The 25,435-nt window shown below is 53.4% G+C and overlaps 8 protein-coding genes across 8 annotated transcripts; 2 read left to right on the top strand and 6 right to left on the bottom strand.

The window, feature by feature from the left end:
- Positions 1-358: 358 nt before the first annotated feature.
- TRIVIDRAFT_78479 (uncharacterized protein) lies at positions 359-2,460 on the top strand (the record flags this gene model as incomplete). Its single annotated transcript, XM_014099975.1, has 7 exons — positions 359-730; positions 808-851; positions 965-990; positions 1,092-1,182; positions 1,251-1,502; positions 1,575-1,866; positions 1,947-2,460. 7 exons carry the CDS (start codon positions 717-719, stop codon positions 2,458-2,460), a joined length of 1,233 nt encoding a protein of 410 aa, XP_013955450.1.
- A 1,050-nt stretch (positions 2,461-3,510) lies between these two features.
- On the bottom strand, positions 3,511-5,088 carry TRIVIDRAFT_78477 (uncharacterized protein; the record flags this gene model as incomplete). The annotated part of the gene is made up of 2 exons (XM_014099976.1): positions 3,511-4,580; positions 4,962-5,088. The coding sequence occupies 2 exons, from the start codon at positions 4,982-4,984 to the stop codon at positions 3,812-3,814; spliced, it is 792 nt and encodes a 263-aa protein (XP_013955451.1).
- Positions 5,089-5,919: 831 nt separating this feature from the next.
- Positions 5,920-8,891, bottom strand: TRIVIDRAFT_170862 (uncharacterized protein; the record flags this gene model as incomplete). The annotated part of the gene is made up of 1 exon (XM_014099977.1): positions 5,920-8,891. The coding sequence occupies one exon, from the start codon at positions 8,814-8,816 to the stop codon at positions 6,543-6,545; it is 2,274 nt and encodes a 757-aa protein (XP_013955452.1).
- An 846-nt stretch (positions 8,892-9,737) lies between these two features.
- On the bottom strand, positions 9,738-12,078 carry TRIVIDRAFT_78470 (uncharacterized protein; the record flags this gene model as incomplete). The annotated part of the gene is made up of 3 exons (XM_014099978.1): positions 9,738-9,949; positions 10,041-11,738; positions 11,970-12,078. The coding sequence occupies 3 exons, from the start codon at positions 12,020-12,022 to the stop codon at positions 9,904-9,906; spliced, it is 1,797 nt and encodes a 598-aa protein (XP_013955453.1).
- A 1,032-nt stretch (positions 12,079-13,110) lies between these two features.
- On the top strand, positions 13,111-15,931 carry TRIVIDRAFT_91118 (uncharacterized protein; the record flags this gene model as incomplete). Its single annotated transcript, XM_014099979.1, has 8 exons — positions 13,111-13,540; positions 13,653-13,758; positions 13,868-14,019; positions 14,076-14,567; positions 14,630-14,889; positions 14,943-15,043; positions 15,110-15,447; positions 15,522-15,931. 8 exons carry the CDS (start codon positions 13,475-13,477, stop codon positions 15,891-15,893), a joined length of 1,887 nt encoding a protein of 628 aa, XP_013955454.1.
- Positions 15,932-16,495: 564 nt separating this feature from the next.
- On the bottom strand, positions 16,496-17,374 carry TRIVIDRAFT_192281 (uncharacterized protein; the record flags this gene model as incomplete). The annotated part of the gene is made up of 2 exons (XM_014099980.1): positions 16,496-17,243; positions 17,322-17,374. The coding sequence occupies 2 exons, from the start codon at positions 17,372-17,374 to the stop codon at positions 16,496-16,498; spliced, it is 801 nt and encodes a 266-aa protein (XP_013955455.1).
- Positions 17,375-18,194: 820 nt separating this feature from the next.
- Positions 18,195-19,294, bottom strand: TRIVIDRAFT_81493 (uncharacterized protein; the record flags this gene model as incomplete). Its single annotated transcript, XM_014099981.1, has 3 exons — positions 18,195-18,828; positions 18,888-18,959; positions 19,146-19,294. The coding sequence occupies 3 exons, from the start codon at positions 19,178-19,180 to the stop codon at positions 18,195-18,197; spliced, it is 741 nt and encodes a 246-aa protein (XP_013955456.1).
- A 788-nt stretch (positions 19,295-20,082) lies between these two features.
- Positions 20,083-23,820, bottom strand: TRIVIDRAFT_213209 (uncharacterized protein; the record flags this gene model as incomplete). The annotated part of the gene is made up of 3 exons (XM_014099982.1): positions 20,083-20,706; positions 20,777-21,628; positions 21,750-23,820. The coding sequence occupies 3 exons, from the start codon at positions 23,818-23,820 to the stop codon at positions 20,606-20,608; spliced, it is 3,024 nt and encodes a 1,007-aa protein (XP_013955457.1).
- Between the last annotated feature and the right edge of the window lie 1,615 nt (positions 23,821-25,435).

The raw sequence follows: 25,435 nt of genomic DNA on the forward strand, positions 1-25,435 counted from the left end.
GTCCAAGCCAAAGTCCAAGCCAAAATCCAAGCCAAAAGCCAGAACCACAAGCCACCACAAAACACATGCGCGATCGTTCCTTTTTCTTTCCTTTTCCCTTCTCTCCCTCTCACTGTGCACCATCTCCGCCAGGCCCTCTTCTTGCCCCCTCTCCCTCTGTCTGTGTCTCTGTCTCTGTCACTGGCTCTGGCCCTCTTCCTCTCCCTCTCCTTTCCCTCGGCGTCTGTGCTGTGTTTGCATCTTGAGTTTCCTTGAGTTTTACGAATTGGACGACGAGCAGACCATCTGGTGCGACTTGAGACCACGGCACGACCACTAAGCATCCTCGCCGCCTCTCCCTCTCTCTCCCTTGCGGAACAAAAAAAAGAACAAAAAATAGTCTCGACGACTCAAACGACGACAGCCGCGAGCCTCGCTCTTTTTTTTGATGGGCCTGATCTGATCTGACGAACTCTTCTCTTCTCTTACTCTCAGCATTTCATCATCTCGGCTCCCCCGCCTTCGAGTCGCCGCAGTCTCTTTTTTTTTTTCCCTTTCGCCTCTTTCGGCACCACGCATTCGCTACGATTCGCCCTTGCGCACGCTCATTTTGTCCCGTTCGCGACTCTTCCCTTTTCTAGGGAGCGCTGAGCAATACTCGATCGACACCACACACCGTTGCCTTTGCTCTCTGCCTCTGTCGCCGTCTTGCGCGCGCCGGAAACCACTCGCTCAGCATGCTTGAGGATAAGTGCGTTTTGCATCCACAAGCGAGGCCTCTCTCGCACCAAGAGAAGGTCGTCCCGCTAACGTTTGTTTGTGCTGCAGATATGTCGGCCTGGCGTTGGCCATGTCATCAGCCTTGGCCATTGGTATGTCCTTTCCTGTCCTGTCCTGTCCTGTCCTGTCCTATTCTTGCCCACATCCCTCCTCTGACTCCATCGCTTTGCGGCGTCCCTGTGCTGACTCTTGCGTCTCTCTTCAGGCACCAGTTTCGTCATCACCAAAAAGGTCAGATCCATCCTGCGGCGACCACGGCGGTTCTCGGCATCATGCGATGCCCAGCCGACACAACCGAAGACTGGAACCTGCTCTGCTGACGCTCTGCACAGGGATTACTACAAGCCGAAGAGCGGCACGGATTCGAAGGCGACGGATTCGTATATCTGAGAAGCCCCTTGTGGTGGGCGGGCATTGCAACCCGTGAGCATAGACTCCCCATCCCAGGACCCTATTCATGCACGCGTTTTAACCTGATCCTGTCTTGTCAGTTGGTGTCGGAGAAATCTGCAACTTCGCCGCCTACGCCTTCGCCCCAGCCATCCTGGTCACTCCTCTCGGCGCCCTCAGTGTCTTGATTGGCGCCGTCTTGGGTTCATACTTTTTGGATGAAGAGCTCGGCACGCTGGGAAAGCTGGGCAGTGCCATTTGCCTCATCGGCGCCGTCGTCATTGTTCTGCACGCCCCGCCTGACGAGGAAATCGAGACGATTGATCAGATCCTGCACTATGCCATCCAGCCAGGTACGGACGATGACGATTCCCGTTTTTCTCTTGCCCTCCCATATACTACTCAGAAATGCTAATGGCAACTAGGCTTCCTCTTGTACGCCTTTGCCGTCGTGGCTTTTGCAGTCTTCATGATTTACCGAATCGCCCCCGTCTACGGCAAACGCAACGCCCTCATCTACCTTTCCATTTGCTCCACCGTTGGATCCATCTCCGTCATGTCCGTCAAGGCCTTTGGTATCGCCCTCAAGCTCACCTTTGCCGGCCACAACCAATTTTCGCATCCTTCGACCTACGTCTTCATGATTCTTACAGGAGTTTGCATTCTGACCCAGATGAACTACTTTAACAAGGCATTGGCATCATTCCCGACAAACATGTGAGTTGAAGCCTAACGGACAACCCTGTCCTTGTTTTTCCTAGTTTGTGCGTCTCCAATGCTGATTGAGAATTTCCCAGTGTGAACCCGCTCTACTACGTCACTTTCACCACCGCAACCCTCTGCGCTTCCTTCATCCTCTTCAGCGGATTCAACACCACCGATCCTGTCAACACACTGTCACTGCTCTGTGGCTTCCTCGTTACCTTTACCGGAGTGTACCTGCTGAACCTTTCTCGAGGCGATCCTCACGGCCAGAGGCTGGTTGCTAGCCGCGGCGACTTTGATGCTGCTGGAACTGATATGATCTCTGGCTTCCAAACTCGCCGCAGCATGCAGTCCCGAAGAAGCGAAAACACCTCGAGGCACAGTCTTAGCAGCTTTCACGGAGACAGGCAGGGCCTGATCCGGGCCTATGACGAGGAAGAGGCTGCGGGTTTCGGCCTCACCGACCTTGCCGATAGCGACGACGAGGGCCGGCGCCCCAACGGCGCAAATGGCTCCAATGGTGCGGCAAACGGCTCGGCAAACGGCAAGAAGCAGTACACCAGCAACGACATTGAGCTCGAGTCCCGGAAGCATCCCGAGAGGTAGTAGGAAGCTTGTTCGATCAGTTTCCTTTTTCTTTCTTTTACAATTATCGAATACATGAGAGAGGTCAAAGTATGATGGATATACCCGCAAACCATTGCCATACATCTCTTGTGAGATCAATCAAAACAGTCGGCCAGATTGGTCAACCAAATCTGTATATTTGACATGCAATGCCATTTCTGAAAAAAGGGGGGAGGAGCTATATTTTCATAGCGCAAGGGGGGGAGTTTCCAGCCGCGTATGCAGGTCTCAGTTACTGCAAGCAGCTACAACGTCCGATAGAAAGAGATGGAGAGTCTAGGCCCAGGTGGCTCAGGGAGTCTTGTTCGTCAAAGATCTTGCTCCTTTTTTTCTTCCATCTCTCTTCGTTTCTTTCTTCTGTTTCTTACCCTCCTGGCTGTCCAAGTTTCCTGTCATCGTTTACAGTGGGAGCAAATGCTGCGGCTGCAGCTATAAATGAAAGGAGGTGGGATTCCGGAATCTACTGTCTTTTTTTTGTGTGTGTGTGTCTTCATTTGCTTTTTCTTTTCTCTTTGGTGGGAGAGGCGTTTGTGTGTGTACGTGTCTCTGCGGGATAACTTGCTTTTATTTTTACGGTAAACATGACTGATCGGAAAGGAAACTGGATTTGAAAGCATGCTCCTGTTGTACGATATATATATATTTTTTTTGGGTTGGTTTGCATTTCTGGTGACGAGGTAGAAAGAAAGAAGAGAGAAAGAGAACGAGAAGAATGAAAGATGCGGGCCGTTGTGGTCTTTGGAAAAGAAAAGAGAGAACGGTGGGGAGAGAGAGAAGCGAGTTTTTTTTTTTTTTTTGTGTTGACATGATGTGTTATATATACCACAGGCTGTTTACGGCCTATAACAACAGCCCTTTTTCTTTTCATTTTCTTTTCATTTTCTTTTCATTTCTCACTTCGCCTTGTTGATTGTAAATTTAGTACTCGCCTTGCATTACACGTATTGGCTCGCAACCTGGATACCATAAATACCACACACAGCACGACGGATAGCACTTTGTTGGCGACGAATGGAGGGGGTTTGGTTTGGTTGGCCATGAAGTTTTTTTTATCATAAGATTCTCTCAAGTCTCACTTTTTTGTTTCACGGCTTAATGATGTTCTACCATGCCATGTTTTTTGAAAAAAAGGAAAAACAAGACGAAACCTTTCCATGCCCTTAGCAGATGCAAATGATCAATTGACGCCTTAAGTTTGACCGCCATCCCTTTGCCCTGTGGCTTGATATAATCATCCTCGCCTAAACCACAAAACGTCCCTTTGTTTGGTGTTCCTCCCTTTGCGTAAACACACAACACAAACCCTTTTATCTCACCAGTCTGAGGCTTCCTACTGCTCCTCAGCGGCGGGCTGGGCCTCCTCAACAGCACCCTCCTGCTCAGCCACTCGCACGTCCTGGCTGCCCTGGGCGGCCTGGGCGGCCTTGGCACCGTAGTCCTGGCTGACGGGCTGGAGAACGGCAGGCTCCTCCTTGGGCTCGATGATGGTGACGGCGTCAGGGAGAGACTTCTGGGGGCCGGCCTTGCCCTCGGGGTCGGAGCCGCGCATGATCTTGACCTTGATACCCAGGACACCCTGTCGGAGCAGGACGTGGCGGGTGGCGCTGTCGATGAAGTCCTTGGCGGGCTGGCCAGAGTGGATCATGAAGCCGTCGGTGAACTTCATGGACTTGGCACGGGCAGCACGGAGCTTGCCGGAGACGACAACCTCGCAACCCTTGGCGCCGGACTCCATGATGAAGCGCAGGACACCATAGCAGGCACGGCGGACAGCCAGGCCGTTGAGCAGCTTGTAGCGGAGAGACTCGCACTGGGCGACGGCGGACAGACCGCGGTTCTGGACCTTGGCGGCGTAGAGGGAGACGGAGTTCTCGGGGAACTTGAAGCGCTTCTGGATCAGGGAGGTGAGCTCGCGGATGCGGCGGCCCTGCTCGCCGAGGACCTCCTGGGTGTGGGTGGCGCGGACGATGATGTCGGTGACGGTGGGGGTGACGCGGACCTCGACGCCGGAGTAGCCCTCCTCAGCGAGCTCGCGCTGGAAGAACTCGTTGAGCTCGGCGTAGAAGACACCGTCGGCGACGAACTTTCTCCGCTTGGAGCTGTTTTGAGGATATGTATGTTAGCGAGGGTGTTGGACGAAGGGGCAGTGTGGAATATGGAATATGGCAGCAAGGGGTTTGCGTTGTGATGGTGGTGGTGGTGGTGATGGTGACAATGACAATTCCCCCCTCCAGTAACGCAACTCCTTGTAATTCCCTGCTGCGTTGTCCCCAATGGATCAATGCATTGTCCCTTCTCTTCCTCTCTTCCTTGTTCCATATCCCTCTCCCATTCCCCTCAACTTCTCCTCCACAGGACAAAAAGGGGACAAGATGCCATCCATCACCAAAAAAAACCACCACCACAACGACGTCTTGCTTTGTGTGTATCGATATACGAAACGAAAACGAATGGAGGGGTTCAAGGCTTTTCGCACTCACATCTGAGCACCCGGGTGGGACATTTTGAATGATATGAATCGAGTCTTTGTTGTGACTTGAAACTGGTCTTGGTGTCTGAGCCGTGCAAAAGGAGAAGAGGGACAAAGTTCGCGATCTCTCTTGGGAGTTTGGCGGGCTGGGCTAGAGCGAGAGCTTCACTCACAAATTGCTGGCTTTGCGCGCGCAGTGCAATTTTCGCCTTGTGTGGGTTGAGCCCTAACCGGGACGAGGTGGCCCTTGCGCCGAAAAGTGTGTGGGCTTGATTTTTTTTTTTTAAGTGGTACGTACCTGGCACTACTCAAAGTGGCACCTTGGTGGCATCTGTTCGGAGAATTAGTTTTGGCGACTGCCGGCGGCCCGTCTCCAAGCAACGACTTAGAACTCGAGGATACTTACTGCTATTAGCCAGCACGAAGTTGGATATACAACAGCATGTGTTCAAATTCATTGGAGTGGTAATATCAGACCAATTTCCAGAAGAGGTAGTAATAATGGCATCTACTGGAACAAAAAAATAGCAATAGTAGCAGATACTAGAAAAGACGGCGATGTTAGCAGACATTTGAAGCACTGGGCAGACACATGTAAGTACAAAGGTGCCAGCGACTAAGATGCTTCGTGGAGAATGACAGTCAAACCTGCGGAGCTATCAGTAGCACTTTCCAATGAACAAAATTTGAGAACATGTGACAATGGCAGAGAGATGATGCATAAACACAAGCAGATGGCCATCCAAGTGTTTCCCGTCAAAATGATACAATGATGCCGTATCCATGATCCCTATACTAAGCTGGGTTGGATAGTCAACAAGGAAGAGGAAACAGAAGAAAGGTGGGAATATTGCAATTGTAGTGAGATGCAGATGAAATGTCTTCATCTAAGTTTCTGGCGTCAAGTAAATGGGCAGCCAAGTGAGTCTAATCTGTTGGTCACATCCTCACCCGAGATCAGCAACTCTCATTTCAAACTAGATCATAAGCATTCATGAGACTGCTCTCTACAATCTACTCTGACATCGCTGTTGTACACCTAGGTAATCACCGCTTTTTGTCATAATATCCTAACTGCCCAACCAGGGGTGGAATTGATCAACCGGCTGATCCAGCGCTGCTGTCCAGGGAGCTCATTGTTTACAACTGTCATCCCCTGTATCCTTACTCGCTGGCGCTTTTGACTAGTCAAATATCGTGCCCGTGTCCGTACCCATTCTTTCACCGGTATTTGCCATGTCTCACCATCTATCCGCTGTTTCTGTATGACATTGTTTCTTTTTATAGCCAAAGGTTGGCTCTGGCGGGAGGGGGGTAATAAAAAAACAAAGGGAGAAGGGAGAAAATATCATGATTATCTATCGTCTGGGTTCATTGTAGCCACATCAATCTCATCCTACACAGTCATTTTTTCAACGTCATAATTCGAAGCTTTTCAAAAGAACGAGAATGCCACGCGTCTTGCTGAGAAAAGAAAAGAAACCCCGACAAGCCATTAGTCTGCTTTGGTGCGCGGTCGAGAGCAGCGGTGGGTATTTTGCGTCTCTGTGATCAAATAAGGCGCCGGGCCTTGGTCTGGAAACATGATCTCCTATGTCATCTCTCGCATCTCTTGATCGCGAGGAATGTGTGCTGTGGCCGAGCCCTCGGTAACCGGCTCGGTAGCAGCGGAATCGGTAGCGCGGCCAAAGTTGGACATTACGGCCTTGCTAATGTTCAGGCCGGCGATGCCATCACGAAGCGCAGCAAAGGCGCTCATCCCGTCTGCAGATACGCTATGCTGCAGAGCGGCCTGCCTATCCTCAGGCGTCAAGATGCTGTGCGCAGTCTCCACCGATGTGAGGGCCGACTGGCTTGTCGAGAGGCTGGGTGGCTTTGGGCTCGGGGCCGACGACTCTGGAATCTCTTCCACTCGGGCGACGCTGGGGTAGTTTAGACTCGAGACGGCAGCCTGCCTATCGCTCTCTGCAATGGCGGCGGCGTTGAGGGCACCGTTCATTTCGTCCTCGGTCCGGCCGAACAACTGATGCCACCATCGAACCTCATCAAGACGGGGCAAAATGATGCGTTCTTTGCCCTTGATGTGATCATCAATCGTCGGGTCGTAATCGGGGTTGGTAAATTCGGCTCTTCGACAGAGGAAATAATCCCACACGGATGACGTCTTTTCCGCGACGCCGGCATCTTTTCTCTGCTTCTCCGAGTTATACAGGAATGTCCCGTACTGACACGAGTGCGCATGGTACAGCAGACGCCGGAGGAAGCGTTCATTGAACTCGAAGCGCGTCTTGTTCTGCCGTAGCAGTTGGTACATGCAGTCGAGGAACTGGTGGAAAACCGGGCTAATCATCTTTGGCGAGGTGGCTTCCTCATCTACAACTTGGCCGCTGGCACCCTCACCCATAGTGGCCAGATCGGCCGCATCTTCTTTATTTGAGCTGAAGAATCGCTTGGCGCCGCTGATGACGTTCTGAAAGGCATCGGTTCGTCCGTCGCTCTCTCCAGGTTGGACCTTGAGGCCAGCGAATGCATCTTTCTGAATAGTAAACCAATCCTCGGAATTAAGATGGCCGGAGCGTAGCCTAAACATGTAACCAAAGGACAGCCAATCCTTCTCTACGAGGACGATGAATCCGTCAATGGTGCGATAATAGGGGTCCAGCATGATTTGAGACAGGGCACTCAGTTGGCTGGTCCGATCCCAGCCATCCGAGCAGTGAATCAAGACGTGCGAGTGTCGGATGCCAACCTGGCGGGCAATAAGCGCTGACCCGTCGAGGATGTCGTGAATGTGTCTCAGCCAGTTGCTTTGATGTAGAAGCTCGCGGTTGGGGGGCAGAGGAGACAGGTCGGCATCTTTGAGTGCCTCCACCACTTTGAGCAAAGAATTCCGCATAATATGAATGTTGTCGATGTTGAGAAATATTTTTTGTGCGAATTTATACTTGTCCATAGGTTCCGAGCCCATCCCTTGGACCTGATTCATGATGGCATTGATTGTGGGACGGGCGTCGACAATCAAGTTGTTCTGCTGAGCGCCATATATGAGCCGCTTACCAGTCTTGTCGTCGTAGAGGGCAGCAGATCTAGAAATGAGCTCGTCCTCGTATCGCTCAGTTTCCGTCAGCTGCGTCTCCAGCATAACGCTGCTGGTGCTGGACATTTCTGCCTGGCTCGACATTGGAGAGGAATCTTCCGAACCCCCGCTGCCTACCGAGGCTGAGAAGGAGGCGGCGACAAGCTTTTCGTCTTGAACGTTGGTCCTCCTGGTGATGCCTGCGAGCGGCTGAGAGCTTCTTGTAATGGTGCAGTTATTGATCGGGTGGATGTAGGAGAGGGCGGGTATCCGGTTTCTCGAGCGAAATTCCTTTGCGTATTTGAGGACGTTGTCGGAGATCTTGGAGGGCACCACGAGAACGGCCGGATAGGTGTCGCAAAAGCTGTAGTCCTGGTTGATGTTGGTGATCCTCCAGCCCTTGTCAGGGAGCTTTTCACTGATGCCCTGCCGACGAAACTCTGCCTTGGCGTCATAGAGACTCCAGCCGTTGATCTCCTTCTCCATCTTAGGGGGCTTATGGCTAAATGCAAAGAGGTTCTGGACGGTCCCAAGCTTGCACGTGCGGCACTTGATGTGGTCATAGGCCTCTCGGGCCACTTCTGTGGAGGTGAAGTTGAAGGCGATGAAGGTAAAGTCGCGGCATTGGATTCGGATCGAGGGGGCCTGACGGGAACCCGGCGGCGTGGGCCGGAACGTGCAGTGGGAGAGCATCGGGTATGTGATCCATCGTTCGCGCTTCTTGGGCGGCGGCGGCGCTTCTTGGCCGTCTCGAGGCGGCTGCTGTTCGATGGTCGCGCTGAAGATCATGTGGAAGTCGGTCAGCGTCAGCGTGCCAGTGGCCGTCTGGCCGCCGTTGATGCCCTGGACGCGCTCGATGATCTGAGAAGAGCCATGGAGTCAGGATTGCCACTTGCGCCCGGGGCGGTGAGAGATACCTTCTTGGCCTCCATCGCGATGTGTCCGTGTCCGTGTCCTCCGCTGGGACGGTGCGGCTGCTGTGAGGGGGGAAGAAGGAGAACAAGGAGAAGAAGAGAGGCGTCGTCAGTAGCTCATCTCGTCACATCACATGGAGGTTGAGTTGCGTTGGAGTCTCAGCAGGCAGGGCCAGCGCTGGCGGGGCACCTGCCGGGGGTGGGGTTTGGCGGGATTCGAGCCAAAAGACGTCAGGCGCAGGCCATAGCACCTTATAAGCTGCCTCCTAGAAGGGTAGATACGTAGGTAGACTTGGCTTGTAATGCACAGAGAGGGGGCGCTTGATCTACCAAGGATACTTGATCTACCACTACAGATACTAGATCTAGGTACCTAGAGATACTTGATGTATGTAAATAAATTTGCTCTATCCAGAGGTATTTGCTCTATCCAGAGGTATTTGCTCTATCTAGAGATACTTGATCTACTAGAGGTGTTTGCTCTATCTCGGTACCTAGAAGAGATACTTGATCTACTAGAGATAGGTACTTAATCTATCATCATCTAACCCTCCTTGCACTCATGAAAAATCCCATCCAAAGTGTCACCGTACAAGGAAAGACTGCTACAGCGATAAGCTTGTAGAGAAATTTCGTCAGACGCCTTCATTCCCCATCTTTCTTCCCCCTTTTCTTCAAAACAAGGTTGCTGGGTTGCTGGATTAGCAGCCACTCTCTTGATATACAACACACTACCCTGGACCCGCGTAGGATTGCCCTCAACCTTTACCGTTGTAAAACAGCAAATCTGTTGGATGAACAAAAACATTGGTGATACTTTTTGGAAAAGATTTCTACTGCCCTTTTTTTTAACTACCAAATCTACTTTATTTCTCTTTTTTCAAAAAGTTGTTTCTTTCTTTAGCCGGCAACCTCCAATGTCTGTACGTCCATGAGGTCTGTGACTTGGGCGAACATGCAGATTATAGGAAAACCTCTAGGTTAATCTCCAAAGTACTGACGGGGAATCTAAAATAGGTAGGAAAGAATAACCGTTAGCGTCATGGCCAGTTTCAACTTGTTGGCAGAAGAGAAAGGGGAAAAAAAGTATAAGACGTACCTTAGATCAAACTTTTCTAGCACAGAGGGATGCAGGATGCCAAACTCGCCGATGCGCTGCTCCTTGCCACCCAGCCTGAGATACACGGCAGCGGCGTGGCCGTGGAAAAAGGTATCCTCGTTGAGCTCCTCGATCCAGTAGCCGTCGGGCTTGACGGAAGCGCCGCCATCAACGCCGGCGATGAAGTTGGTGCGCAGCATGAGCATCAGGCGATCCAGCAGGCCATGGACGACTTCGAAGCCACTAGACTTGCCGCACCAGGCGGCAGCAAAGTGGCGCTCGTTGCGGGCTCTGCGCTCCGACTTCTCGTCCTTGAAGACAACGTCGGCGGCCTCAAAGATCTTGATGGGCAAGCTGTGGCTCTTGTTCTCTCGGATCGTCTTGATCAAGCCGGGTAGCAGGGAAGTCCGCACGACCTGGTACTCCAGCGTCTTGGGGTTGGCCAGCTTGACGACTGTGTTGCCGTCATCCTTGCGGTTGAGCCAGCCAAAGTTCTCGTCATAGCTGCACAGGGTCAGGGGCATGACCTCGCTCCAGCCCGCCATGGCGGCCTCGATGCGCACAATGTCGCTCAGCTTGTTGATGGGGAGAGGGGCGGCGACGGTGGCGCTGCGGTTGGGAGAACTGCGAGGAAGCCTGTTGAAGCCGTAGCAGACGGCCACATCCTCCATGATGTCGGCCTGGTGCAAAACATCGGCGCGGGTGGGGGGGATGGCCACCTCCAATAGGTTGGAGTCCTTGTCTGACGGGCGGGCAACATAGGCCATCTTGGCGAGCAACTTGCAGAGGCTCTCACGGGACTCGCTCAGGCCGGTGCAGCTGTTGAGGTAGTCGACCTCGGCGTGAGTCACGCGCGGGCGGAGATGGGGGGTGACACGGGTCTGGTTGTTGTGGTCCGAGATAATCTTGACAGGCTCGACAGTGAAGGGCTCGGCGCAGTACTCGGAGAACATGGTCACCATCATGTCGGTGACAATTTCTAGCTTGGTGATGTCGGTGGCGGTGATCTCGATGAAGACGTTGGTGGTGTTGAGGGTGATCTTGGAGTGGTCGCCGTTGATGATGGGAGGCAGTGAGCAGATGACTCGGTTGGAGTCCAGAATCAGGGGGTATACGGGGGCATCGCGGATGATGTGCAGGTAGCGGCCCAGGTGTCGGTCGTTTTCGTAAAAGGTCATGAGCGTCTCGCCAGTCAGCTCCTGCGTCTGGTTGAGGGGGACGAACTTGAAGTCCTGGGGCGGCAGGGCCTCGTATGTGAAGGGGCCCTTGATGGTGTCGAGGTCGTGGGTTCCAATGGACACCAGTGTCCGCTGGCGGGCGAGGTTCTGGTGCAGCTTGTCCTGGAGGGCGATGAAGGACTCGTACCGGTCCTTGGTGAACTTGATATTGCGCAGGATGGCGCCGGACACGTAGGGCCGGACCTTTGCAGTCTCGGGAGAGACGGTGATGGTTTGCAGCAGGCCGTCCTTGGGCTCTACCACTCTGTAGTTGGGAGGCTTGGTGCGGCCGAGGAAGATGTTGAGATTGAGGGCAATGCCCTCGAAGCAGAGCATGTCATAGCGGTTGGCGGGGATCTCAATCTTGAGCTGAGGGGGTTCCTGCTCGCCATTGACGACGGGCCGTTCCTGGTCTTCGGTGTCTTCGTCGAGTTCGATGCCGAATTCGAAGCAGAGGTCCTCAAACTCGGCCGTGGTATATCTGGAATTGCCAGCCGTTAGACGTGCACTGTAAACTATGCAGGATATACTACTGCATATGGAGTATGTGGTGTATAGAGTATGGAAGGCAAGGTAGCCAGCCTCTGTATGGCATCGCAGCAGTCTATGGAGACTTGGACGACAACGGGAGGAGGGGTGGGATATGGATGGCATGCGCATTCGCAATCGCACTCGAATTCACAGATGCAAACGCTCAGCTGGAGGGACATACTTGCGGCCGAGAGCCTCGTAGAGCTTGTACTTGTCGACAGAGATGGTCGGCATCGTGACGAGAGTCGGTGGTTTGTGATGCCGGAATGGCGGGCGAGTCGTGCAAATTGTCGTCGCTTTGAGTCACAGGAATTTTTGGAGGGACGATGGCGGGGTGATTGATATTGATGGTGATAGCGGAATGATGCAGAGGGACTTGGCTGGCGGCGGGGGACGCTGAGCAGAGCCAGGTACCTCGCTAACTGGCAGGCAAAGTGCAGCGCTTTCGCATGTCCTGAAATCGGCGGGGTGGCGGAACATTGATGCTCCCTTTTCCATTACATCTCACCTGGTACAGGTACCTACCTTGAATTTAGCAGCAGGCCGTTTTACTGAGGGACAGATCCCCGCCTCTGCCATTTGCTGGGCACCCAAGAGCCCAATTATTAGGCTCCCTCATGGCGGCGTATCAGTGGCAATTGATTGGCACCGCCATGGACATAGGGCTTGATAGGACAGCAGAAGATGAGGGGATGAGGAGGGGTTGATGGGCAGCTGATGATTTTGAAGCTTGCTGTCATTGTACAGCAGCCATTGAGGGCTTTTGGCCTGTTGGTGCCTCAGCCAGGCACTGTACCTAGGTTTTTATGTATGATGCATTTGATCCATCTCTACCAGACCTCTTATGTGAGCCTTGTATACCCTGAGTGGCATGTCGTTGCACTGCTTATAGCACCTAGCAAGTATTCCATACCTATAGTAGGCACTGTAGTATTGATATAGTATCATATATTGCACCCTGCATTTCGCTTCAATCGCTTTGTAGCACCTAAATCTGCATCATACTTATCAAAGGCGCTCAACCCGTCCACGTACCTGTACTCACGGCAAAGGGGCAAATTACAAAAAAAGGACGTCTACAGGGGCCGCGGGTGGGGGCGCGCAGGTACTTGTGTGGCGGGGCACTCCATGTTAGTGCTCAGGCCGATCATCGCACCACATCCGCTAACGCCTTGCAAGCACCACCGCTTGTACCTCCAGCTCGACTGGGTGCTTGCTAGTCCCTGTAGCACTGGCAGCACCGCTATAACCGCCTCGCTGCTAGGCTCTTGCTGGGCTCCAACAACAGCTTCGTGTCTCTCGATCCAATCTTCACCCCTCAACTCCGGCACTTCAGCTGTCCACCTCCAGCCTCGTCCCGCCGCCTCTCAGCCCTGCTTCTCGAGCTCTCCAGGATCTGCCCCTCGCAGCGGCTAGGCGACAGTTGCTGCTCAATTCCGCCCTGGTTCTGCTTCAGCTTCAGGCTCTGGCTCTGCGCAAAAGCCATCCGTCCATTGCATCACCAGCTTCATTTCGTCTCCACGCCATCGGCCTCGTCGCTCGCCGCTCGCCGCTCGTCCCGCCAATCTTCGATTCCCAGCTGCATCTGCGGTGCTTCGACCGTCTCGATTCGACTCGCTCAACGCGCCCCCTTTCCCCCCTCTCCGCCGCTCATCTCCTGTTCTGCCTCCCCCCTCGTGACACGCCATGGCTGAAGCGCCAAACGCAAACGACGAGCTCTACCCCATCGCCGTGCTCATCGACGAGCTCAAGGTATATCACACCTGACGCCTTCTTCACTAATTCGTCTTCTTCTTCTGGATACCTTTTCCCCCCGCTCCTCTTGTGACGTGACGCTGACTTTGGGTTCTCTGCTATTTGCTAGCACGACGATGTTTTGCTCCGACTCAACGCGATTCACCGGCTCTCTACAATCGCCCTTGCCCTCGGCGCTGAGCGAACAAGAGATGAACTGATTCCCTTCCTCGACGGTCAGTAACAACTCGACTCTTGTTGTGGCTATGCTGCCATTTCCATTACTTGCACCGTTCTCAACTGCTCCTTTTGCTTTGGGCCCTAATCTGACGTTGTGACGCATAGAGTCTGTCGAGGACGAGGACGAGGTCTTGGTCGCCTTGAGTGAGGAGCTCGGCAACTTTATTGAATACGTTGGAGGCCCTTCATGGGGCCACGTCTTGCTCTCTCCCCTCGAGAACCTCGCCGCCATTGAGGAACCCGTCGTTCGGGACAAGGTAAGACGCAGACTGGTGCTAGCCCGAGCGCTTTTGGCTGACGGCGCAAATTCTAGGCTGTCGAATCTCTCAACAAGATCTGCCAGGAGCTCTCACCGCAACAGGTCGAGGAGTTCTTCATCCCACTCACAATTCGACTCGCCAAGGCAGACTGGTTTACGTCCAAGGTGTCCGGTTGCGGTCTTTTTACAGCTCCCTACAAGAAGGTATCTCCCCCTGTCCAGGAGCAGCTTCGCCAGCAATTTGGCCTGCTGGTACATGATGAGACCCCCATGGTCCGCCGTCAGGCCGCTTCCAACCTGGCCAAGTTTGTCAAGGAGATGCCCGCCGCCATTGTCATTGAGGAGATGATCCCTCTTTTCCAGCACCTCGTTTCAGACGACCAGGACAGTGTTCGATTACTCACTGTTGAGATTCTTATTGCTATCGCCGAGGGCGTTCCCAAGGAGCAGCAGGCCAGCCACGGCGTCCTGTTGACTTCTCTGCGAAACCTGATTGAAGATAAGAGCTGGAGAGTCAGGTACATGATTGCCGACAGATTCGAAAAGGTTGGTAGCAACATGCTTGAAGCTGCAGCCCTTTCTCCATTGCTAACACCAGCCCTCTACAGATCGCCAAGGCCGTAGATGAAGAGGTCGTTTCCAGAGATTTGGTGCCCGCATTTGTCAAGCTTCTTAAGGATAACGAGGCAGAAGTCCGGACAGCCATTGCTGGTCAGATCCCCGGCTTTTGTGGCCTGGTGGACCGTCAGACGCTTCTCAACGACATCATGAGCAGCGTCGAGGATCTCGTCTCAGATACATCACAGCATGTGCGTGCCGCTCTCGGAACCCAGATCAGCGGCCTCGCCCCTATACTGGGCAAGCAGGAGTATGTGTCCATAAGCCCCTTGTAATGTTCCATGGCTGACTCGGATGTTGTAGGACGATTGACCACCTCTTACCCATGTTCCTCCAGATGCTCAAGGATGAGTTCCCCGAGGTTAGACTGCACATCATCTCCAAGTTGGAGCTGGTGAACCAAGGTATGAAAGCGTGATATCGTGCTGCGATTTTGTAGAATTGTGAAGCTAACAGGATTGGGAATAAAGTCATTGGCATTGACCCCCTGTCTGTCTCACTGCTGCCGGCCATTGTCAACCTGGCCGAGGACAAGCAGTGGCGTGTACGTCTCGCTATCATCGAGTACATTCCCCTGCTTGCCAGCCAACTGGGTGTCAAGTTCTTTGATGAGAAGCTCAGCAACCTGTGCATGGGATGGCTCGGTGACACCGTCTTCTCCATTCGTGAGGCTGCTACGCACAACCTGCGAAAGTTGACTGAGGTCTTTGGCGTGGAGTGGGCGAGCGAGGCCATCATCCCCAAGGTCATGACAATGGGCAACCACCCCAACTACCTGTACCGAATGACCACGTGCTTTGCCATCTCGGTAAGTTTGATTGTGTTGTAGCCATACCCGTGACCAGTGACTAATCTGCCTTGATCTTTTTTCACCGAATACAGACGCTGGCCTCTGTAGTTAGCATAGATGTCATTTCCAAGTCGATTCTGCCCATGCTCGACAAGATGACCGAGGACGACATCCCCAACATCCGATTCAACGTTGCAAAGACGTACTTGGTCCTCATCAACGCCCTGCAGCGCCTGCCGGAACAGGGCACTCTCTACACGATTGAGCAACAGGGAGCCCAGGCTGCGCCGCCGACACCTTCGCCCCGGGGTCAGGAGCTGATTCAGCAGCGCATCTTGCCGAACCTGACCAAGCTGCAGAAGGATGACGACGTGGATGTCCGTTACTATGCGACACAGGCGGTCGCCGAGGCTTCAGGAACCGGAGCGTCAGGAGGCGGAGAGCCCATGAATACTTCACCATAGATGAGAAAACCCGTAATGAAGCAATGATTTTGTCCCTTGTCCCTGTCTGTGCTGCAGCGGCTTTTGGTCTCTGCGTTTCAAAGGTTTTTCTTTATTTTACACTTTTTTATTTTATTTTTGAGTCCTATATCCTTGGACATGTTGTGGCGTGAGAGAGTACAAGTTTTGATGAAACAAATCACTCAAAGACAAAGTCAACTCGGTGAATGGATGGATGAAAGGGGAGGAGAAAGCAAGGCAAACAAGAGGGAAAACAAGAAGAAAAAAAAGGAAGTAAACAGTGAATTGGTGGGTAATGGGCAGCATAAAGGGGGAAGCATCTTTGTAGACTCGAGAGGTGTAATGCAGGGTGTGGTGGTAAACGAACATGTTTTCTTTTTTTTTTTATACCGATAACAGTTTGTGTTGCTTCCGTGATGTGCTCTGCAGTGTTGTTTGGTTATATGCTGCCATGGTTTTTCACTTGACCGAGGATGCTGCTTCACCTTTGTCCAAGAAGTTGAAGCTATATATACATGTCTATTTCAAAATTTCACTCCATCTCAATCTCCTCTCCCTCTCGCACATTTACATGGTATCATTTTCTCCCCCAATCATTCTCCTCAGCCCCTCCTAAAGCAAAGAGTCGTAATCGTCTGCCCCTTGACCCCGCCAAACGTAAACGTCGGATACTCAACCCTGCCCACAACACGCAGCTGCCCATCGTCATCCTCCTCGAACCAGCTCCGCAGCTCCGGCTCGGTCCAGTTGCAGCTCGTCACGAGGAAGATTCCGCCGTTGGGACTGAGCAGCTGGAGGAGCCGCTGGCGATACGTTTCGCAGGGTCGCACGTCGGAGGATGCGGAGAGGCTGATTGCGTCAAAGGTGCCCTTGTCGAGGATGACGTCGAAGAGGGCTCCTGACGACGGCGCAAAGGACAGCGGGGAGGCGGCGTCGTCGAGGGAGAGCGGGCCGGAGAGGAGATCCCATTCGAGGAAGTTGACCGACGGAGTCTTTGCCGTCTCTGCTTCTTTTCCTTCTTCTTCTTCTTCTTCAGCAGCATCCCTCGTCTCCCCAATCCTCCTCGCCAGCGCAACGCTCTGCGCACTATAATCCACCCCCAACATCCCCCCCTCCCACCCATCGTCCCTCAGCGCAAACAACAGCTCGCCATTGCCGCACCCGAGATCCAGCACCGCAGCACCTTCCTTGGACAGCGGCCGCGCGAGAATCTCCTGGTCGTCCTCGGTCAGCGCGTCGAGGAACGCCACGATGCGGCCCTCGGCGTCGGAGTCGTCGAACCAGTTTGTGCCCGTGTCGGAGGGGTTGGCGGCGTGGTTTGTGAGTTCGGCGGTGTAGAGCTTGTCCCAGCTGCGTGGTGAAAAGCAAACCATGTTAGATATATATACACATCTGTGATATCGAGGGGGATATGAAAGGGAGACTTGCTATTCTTTTGTGCCGAGCTCGGAGGGGTCGAGATTATCTGGTTTGCTCGACATTGCTGCTATATATACCGTGTAATTTATGGCCAATTATTTCTAAATAAATAAATATATATATATAAAGAGAGAAGTCTATTCAAAGATGCTTGAATGGAAAGGGTTTATAGCAAAAGACTGTGGATGGAGATGATGCTTGTATGGAGGGGCAGCTAAATTATTGCAAAGTGCCTGCAGCCGTCCAATTGGGGCTGCTGGATGTGGCAGGCGGTGAGGTCGCTAGATGAGGGGCATGCCTCGCTGCAAACTTGCGTCAGAACTGCAGTTGATATTATTTGATATCAAATACAGTATCAAATGGATTGCCTAGGTAGTAGTTATCACCAACAGAGTAATTAACTGTTACATCTCATAATTGCTTCAAAACATGACAGTTGCTGTAGAGTTCCACATTCATCTTCACAAAACGGCAGTCCAAAGCATTCATTACACAAGAAACAGCCCAGTTTCATCTATTGATTCAGGCATCTCCCCCCCCCCCCTCTCTCTGTACTGGATGGATAACTACAACCAGATCCAACATCAAGTGTAAGAAAAAAAAAAGAAAAAAGAAAAAAAAAAATAGTGATGAAAAGCCAATGTACACACAAACGCCTCCCATGCATGACCAGCATACCTCGCGCGCCCACGAGTGACCGCCGTCATCCCGTTCGGTTTCCGTCTTTTCTTTTCTTCCAACACAATACAAAAAAAAAAAAGAAGACGTTTCGTAAAGAAAGCAAACAAAATGGGTTCCCATCAACACCATGCCTGTGTCGGATTTCTCAAGCAATCACAAAACAAGTAAAAACAACATCAAAAGTAACCAAAAGAAAACCGCTTAGTAGAAGCTTTCCACCATGGTGTCCTTCATTGTGGTGTTGATGTTGCTTGGGCCCTGGCCCTCACCCAGTCTGAAGACGCTCTCGATGACGCTCAGCTCGGTGGAGGTGGTGTCGAGGCCTGTCACGGCCATCCAGTCGTTGACCACCATGCCGGCGCCCACGACGTTGCTGCCGCGGTTGACGCTACCGGCCACCAGCGGGATCTGCAGCAGACTCGACAGCTCGTCCTGGTCCTGGATGGTCGTCTTGGGATGCACAAGGCCGCCCTGGTTGGACAGGCTCATGTAGCTGCCAACCAGCACGTTGTCGGCGACCGTCTGGCGGAAGACCTCAACACCCAGCACATCGGCGATGATCTCCTCCGTCTCGCGCTCCAGATCCGGGTGCACCAGGGCAATGTGGTCGTTGGTAGCAATGACGTTGCCGAGGGCCGACAGACGCTCCTCGATGCGCTGGATGCGCACCGAGTCGGGCAGCGAGTTGCGCAGGTGTTGCAGCTCCTGGTCCGAGGTGGTCGTGGGCACCAACAGGCCCTTGCGGTTGCCGGCCGTGAGGCGTCCGATGATGCGCGTGCCGGCGATGGTGGTGCGCACAATGGGGATGACGTCCTGGAGCTCAGCCTCGAAGACACTGCGGCGCATCGTCGTTAGAGCTTGTTGCCGCTGCGAGCAGTAGAGATGATGCTTTACCTGTAAAAGTTCTCGCTGGCGCCGAGAGCCACCAGGGCGTATGAATTTGTCAACGTCGCAAAGACGCCAACCCTGCAAAGACACCCAGAGTCAGCCAAAAGTCTTGGATATCCAGTAACAGAAAAGAAGAGAGAATCAAATCAATCTCAAAGCAGCCCGTCTCGTGTCGAACAAAGCTCATCTTCCACCTCCTCGTCTCCCCTCCCCCGCCAATATCCAATCACCCAAGAAGAAGAAAAAGAAGAAGAAAAAACATACTCGTTGGAGTTTTCAAACTGAGCGCGAACAGCCATGATGCTTGTAGTATCAACAACACAGTTCTGTATCGGTAGAATAGTGACGGTGTTAAACGAAAACAATTAAAAGAATAAAGAAGAGCTTCGAGTCTAAAGAAGCTGTTCTTTTTGGCTGTTGTCGATGTTGAAAAAAAGAAAGAAAAGCTCAGATGCTAACCCGCTAAAAAAGACTGCTGATGCAAGCAAGTGCCCCGCGTATCAAGTTTTTTTTCTGCCGGAATGGGAATGAAGTGAGAAAGAGGGGACTTTGCCGCCTGGTTTCTCAGCACCTCTTTAAGTACCTTTGGCGGCCACTAAAAGGTACCTGTACCTGTACATGCTTCCGCCTAGCGATGACTCTCTTCAGTGTAACAGCCCGCTAAAAACAGCCTGTGTCTCGCGGTTCGCCTCGCTGCAAAGCCTCATCTCATCTAATCTCATTCTCCAGCAGCAACACTCAAAACACACCAAAATCAACGAGTCAAGACAGACGAAAAAGACAAAAAGGGGAAGCAGAAGAGTCACAAACTGCTCATAAGCAGCATAGCGCATAACCGCCCCCAAACCACAGCCAACCGCAGCAGTAACGAGGATGCCAAATCAAGCCCAGTCCTCGATGACTCAATCCCAAACTTAGCGGGGCCAAAAGTACCTGCACTTCTGCCGGGCCCTTCCGCGCCACCACAGGTACCTGGGCAAGACGTGGACCCTGAAGCTGTGACTCAAACCTTGATGAGATTGGAATCGTGCATTGCCACAGAACAGGGTGCAGTGACTCTTTGCTTTTTTTTTTTTTTCCAACTTGATCGAAATGGGGTAGAAAAAGGTGATGACGAAAGAAAAAAGAAAAATAAAGAAAAGAAGAAAATTCATTTTATCCCGTTCGGCTCTCCTTTGCAGACGAGGCTGACTTCCAGGTTCAATATCAGAAGACATTGCATCATGCAAGCCAGAGACCGGTATAGGTAGTCATGCAACAATCGCTTCACCACCGCGCCCATCTCGACAACATGACAATTGCGTAGCGTAGCAGTCGTCTCTCATCATCTACTCTAATAGCCTCTCGGGCCGTCCGTCTAGTCTTTTTCAGACGGCCCCCAAGTCTATTTACAAAAAGCCCCAGCCTCGCTTCTCCTCCTTCATGCCATCCAGCCGAGTCAATCGTCATACAATCCATAACTACTAAAGTAAACAGACGAGATAAGTCTCTCCCAACATCAGCACCCCAACGAGTACAAGAGACAGATTAGAGAAGAAAGAGGAGGAAGAGGAACAACATAAGTAAGATGGAGATATCCATTTAGGTCATTGGTGCCAGCCTCCGTAGAAAAGAAGAAGATAATAAGAAAAAGAAGAAAGAAAGAAAAACCATCGAGGGGAAATAAAGGGGTGTCATTTCGCCCTCATTGCAATGATGCACTCTTGTCACCGCCCAATTCCCCTCTACAATGTCCATACCGGTGCCTTCATCAACACCTGTCGCCCTCTTACTTCGATAGCCACAAACCCTGCAAATCGCACGCGGCCGGAATCTTTGGGGAATCCTATCGTCAACAAGTTAGCAAAGATCATTAACACTAGACGGAATAGAAGAAATGAAATAAAACAACTCACCAGCCTTGCTAGACTCTCCGCTGCTGCTATTCTTGTCCTTGTCTGCTTCGGCATCCGGCTTGGCCTCTCCCTCCTTCTGGCCATCGAGAGAAGGCAACCCACCCTTTTCGACCTCCATGAAGCCGGCCTGCATCACGTCTCCTGGCAGAGGGTACATGATGGTCACGTCTCGGCTCTCCCGCGGCAAGTTGGCAGCGATGCCCACGGCCAGCTCCACAATCATCGAGGTGCTGCCTTCGACTCCGGCCGGCGGCGGCTCAATCAGGAACTGGTACAGGTGCGCCGCCAGGTTGGTTGTCATCTTGGCTATCAACCCCGCGCGGTTGTCCGCCGCCATCGTCGAGCTGAGCTTGTGCTGCAGCCCGTCCAGCGTCGCCATCCGCCAGTTGACCACCTTGGTCGTCAGCGCGTCAAACTCCTCCTGGCTGTGCATGGTGTACGCATTGCCTCGGATGTGAAGCTCAATCTCCTTGAGCTGGGCGCTAAAGGTGGCATCCAGGTCCGGGTGGAAGCACTTGTTGAAGACCTCGTCTACTATCCACTTGGTGATGACGGCTCTGCCCACCGCTGTCATCTCTTGCTTTCCAGTCTTGAGGGCGTCGGGGCTGACAAAATTCTCCAGCCACTGGGGCAGGCGTCGCCAGTCCTTGCGGATGTTGAAAGACAGGTTGTTGATGGCGCCGTTTAGCCGGTTGAACCTGTTGACATACTCGTTGTCGTCGAGGGCGGTCCGCGACTGTGACATGCGCTGGTTGGCGACGGCATTCTGCAGATGCTCAATCTGGCCATTGAGCTGTTCAATCTGGGACTTTCCATCAAAGTAGAGACGCTTTACGTTTTTGTACTTTGTGACTGTAAGCCGGTAATGTTAGTTGCATACGTTATTATTATTATTATTGTCTGGATAATCCCAACCACCCTAGGCGGCGTAAAACGGAGACGAAGAGAGAGTAGAAAGAAACAGGAGACAAACGTAATTCTTTAAATGCCTTTTCCGATTCGGCATTGTCGCGCTCGTGGGTCGAAGGCTGAGGACTATTCCGGCCTTGATCGCCAGTCGCCGATTCATACCGCGGAGGAGCGCCTGTGGGGGCAGCGGCACCGGCAGCGGCGCCGGCAGCACCAGCGGCAGCACCAGCACCAGCGGGCTGTTGGCCGGGCTGGAGAGGTGCGCCGGGCAGCGGGGTCATGTTGGAATTGGTGTGTTGGTGGCGATATCCAGGGGGTGCGCCGGGAAGGGCCTTGTCAGCGTCTCCGGGTCGACGGTTCGTAGGTGCGCCTCCTCCGGGCGGTGCCATGGCAGGTTGCGAGAGCTGCTGCTGGTTCGTCGGCTGGACGGGCGGCAGAGTAATGCTGGAGACGGATTCTTGCGCCGGCACAGAGTAATGGACGGCGGGCGACGGCTGCTGCTCCAGCTGTTGGTTGAGCGATCGCTGGTCCGAGTCGGGGATTGGAGACTCGCGCGAGAGCTGAGAGATTGTTTCTGGGTTCTGCTGCTGATGCAGCTGTTGTTGGCCAAGATGCGTGGTAACGATGCGAGGGTCTGTTGTCTGCTGATATTGATCTTGCGGTGAGCCGGCGGTGTAATACTGCTGGGGGGTGTGTGGTGGCAGTTGCTGCTGCTGAGGATGGCCCTGCTGCTGATCGTAGGTAACCTGTTGGGGATCGTATCGAAGCTGCTGTTGCTGCTGCTGCTGAATCTGCAACTCAAACTGCTGTTGTTGCTGTTGCTGCAATTCAAACTGCTGCTGCTGCAGGGATTCCTGAGACGCAAGCACCTGAGGGTGAGCAGACTGGGGTTGCTGCAGCTGAGGCGGCGGCGGGATCTGCTGCTGCGAGAGGTGGTATTCGTCGTAGGGCGACTGTATCTCGTCGTGGACAAGCCCCTCACGGATGGTGTTGATGGGCGGCACGGCCAGGCGGGGATCGATGCGGCCGTCGTGCTGGAGCTGCTGGGCCTGGTTGTGGTCGTAGCCGTACTCGTCGGCCTCGCCCACTCCTTGCAGCGGCGATGTCTGGTGGATGGACGAGTTGGGCGTGTGCCAGTCGCGGTCTGGCGTGGGCGAGAGTCCCGTCTTGACGTTGGGCGGGTTGCTGTGGCTGATGCGCTTGGATGGCCTGCGGGCGAGCCCTATGGTGTTGTCGTAAGACTGAGATCCTGCGGGGCCCTGCTGGTCGCGGTGGTTGTCGTGATTGTTGCGGCCGGAGAAGATGCCCTTGATGATCTTGCGGGCAGATCGCTTCTCGGGAGCCGAGGTCTGCGAGGCTTGAGAGGCTGCGGCAGAAGTTGCGGCGGCTTGGCCCTGGTGATGGCCCGTCAGGTCGTTGAGTGACGTCTGCGAGACGTTGAAGAGGTGGTGGAGCGAAGTGCTGTAGCGCTGACTCTGGCGGACGGCGGAGGCGGGCTCAGCAAAGTCGCCGGGCTGCTGCTGCTGCTGCTGCTGAGGCGGCGGCTGTTGCTTCTGCAGCTTGCCCGTGCTCAGCTGTGGTTGAGGGGGCAGCGGCTGCTGGGGATGCTGGAGCTGGAGTTGAGGTTGAGGTTGCGGTTGAGGCTGTTGATTCAGCTGGTGCTGTGGGAGCTGCTGGAGCTGCTGGCGGCCATCAAAAGCGGGCGCTGGCACGCCAATGACGGCGGGGTTCTGCACAGGCGAGGGGCCGACGCCGGTGTGAAACAGGAGTTGCTGCTGAGGCGCCGCCGGACCAGCACTACTACCTGCTGATGCTGATGCTGATGCTCCGGGTTGCTGCTGTGAGAGCTGTTGCTGTTGTTGCTGCAATTGCTGCTGCTGTTGCTGGAGCTGAAGCTGTTGTTGTTGCTGTTGCACGTTAAACGACTCGCTCGAGCTGAGCGCACTCGTCCGCAAGGCTGACTGAGGGGTCGCGTCTTGCAGCTGCAAATCTGCCTCAGCCGGCGCTGCTGGTGCTCTTGTAGACGCTCCGGCCGCCTGCTGCTGCAGTTGCTGTTGCTGCTGCTGTGGCGACGCCTCGGCAACCGCGTGCTGCGAACGGTTGCTGTGCTTGCCCAGGCGACTGAAGCTGGGCATCCTCAATGCAATGGCGATTGATGACCTGGTCGAGTTGCGCAGGTTTATTTTTGGCGCCGATGATCCAATCTGATGAGCTGGCCTCGCCTATGCGGCTTAGGCGTGGGAAAGGGGGGGGGCCAACCGCCGGTTTGCTTTGGGGCCTGAGCCGCTGTAAGATCAGGTCTGGGCTATCCCTCAAGTGCTCTCTAGCCTCGACGCTGTTCCTGCACGTCAATTTCCTGTTTTCCCCCTCCTCTTGCGTTGTCGCAAAGGGCTGAGTTTGTTGCTGGTCTGTTCTCTTCCTTGTCGAGTTGCCGGGCTTAGACTCGAGTCGGCGGGGGAGTGAGGCTGTGTACCTAAACTAAGATGGAGATGGACGTCGTGTACTCGCACTGCACATAGTACAGAATCGAATCAGGACCAGGACAGCTGAGGGAAATGCGCGAGTTGTTTGCGTGCAGCCAGGGATAATAAGGCTGTGTCCGAAAAAAATAGTCAAGAGGGAGAAGAGGCACCGCAGCTCTTGTCGCTCATTTAAAATCCGTGGCCAATGCCCGCTCTTGAAAGGCTGGACAGCCGGGGTAGCGCGACACGAGATGCAGAGGCTTCCTTGTTCGGTCAGCCAAGTCGATTGAGTGATTTGACAAGTTTGACAGGCTTGGGGCCCTGCTAGCGAGCGAGTGAGTTGGTGGAATGGGCTCAATAGTTCCAAAGCGAACGGGCGAGAGAGAGGTCATCAGCCATCAACTTCAACTTGGACGACGGACTTTGGACTTTAGACTTTGGCAAGTGTCGAATCTGCGCCAAGGCCATGGTCCCGGCGGAAAGGCTGCTCACAGGGCTGAGTGAGCTTGTTCTTGACTTGTCCATAATTTTCTCGCCCGTTTCGTTTCGTTTTTTCCCGCCTTTCTGCCTGCTGAAAATCTTACACCACTGCTTCCGAGGCTGCCAGCAGCTCTCCATCCAAACCCCATCCAAACCCACCAGAGAGCCGCACACAAAGGGCCAGGCTTGCCCAGCATGGTAAAGTCCTACCAGTGGGTGGGCGCTAGGATCAAAGCCCCAAAACTCGCCGTGGCTCGTGGGTCTTTGGGGGGATATAATTAGAATCCATGTCCAGTTCACGTTGTGGCTCCATTCCTTGGTAGCACCTGGACTGGACTGTATTAGTTACCTAGTATAGGTAGCTTGCATAGCTTGTATACCTTGGCGAGCATGGGGTTGGGCCTCTTCAGCTGCAGCTCCATCTCCATCTCCTATTCGATAGAGGTTGGCTGATGGAATCACGGAATGCAATACTAATCGGCTCACAGGCCCTCGTATCAACATTCCTTCTGTACTGCCACCTTTTGTGCCAAGTATACGAGCACAGCAGCTTCAAAGGGACTCGACGTAAGATGGCAGGATGATGCTGTGCCAGGTTGAGGTAAGTAATCACGACTCATAGCCTGTCAGTTCAAAGTACCTAGGTACATGAACCTCTCCAGCCAGATAATCCGGCCCGATTGATAGGTACCGGTACTCCATCATCCATGCCCAAGCCTCCATGTTCTCGATATTTTCCCCCGCGGAGCTTGTCCTCTACATCATATCGGGTATCTATACAAACCCGGCAGCAGCAAGGAACTGAACC

Source organism: Trichoderma virens (genome assembly GCF_000170995.1).
Source record: "Trichoderma virens Gv29-8 chromosome Unknown TRIVIscaffold_73, whole genome shotgun sequence".
Classification (NCBI taxonomy): domain Eukaryota; kingdom Fungi; phylum Ascomycota; class Sordariomycetes; order Hypocreales; family Hypocreaceae; genus Trichoderma; species Trichoderma virens.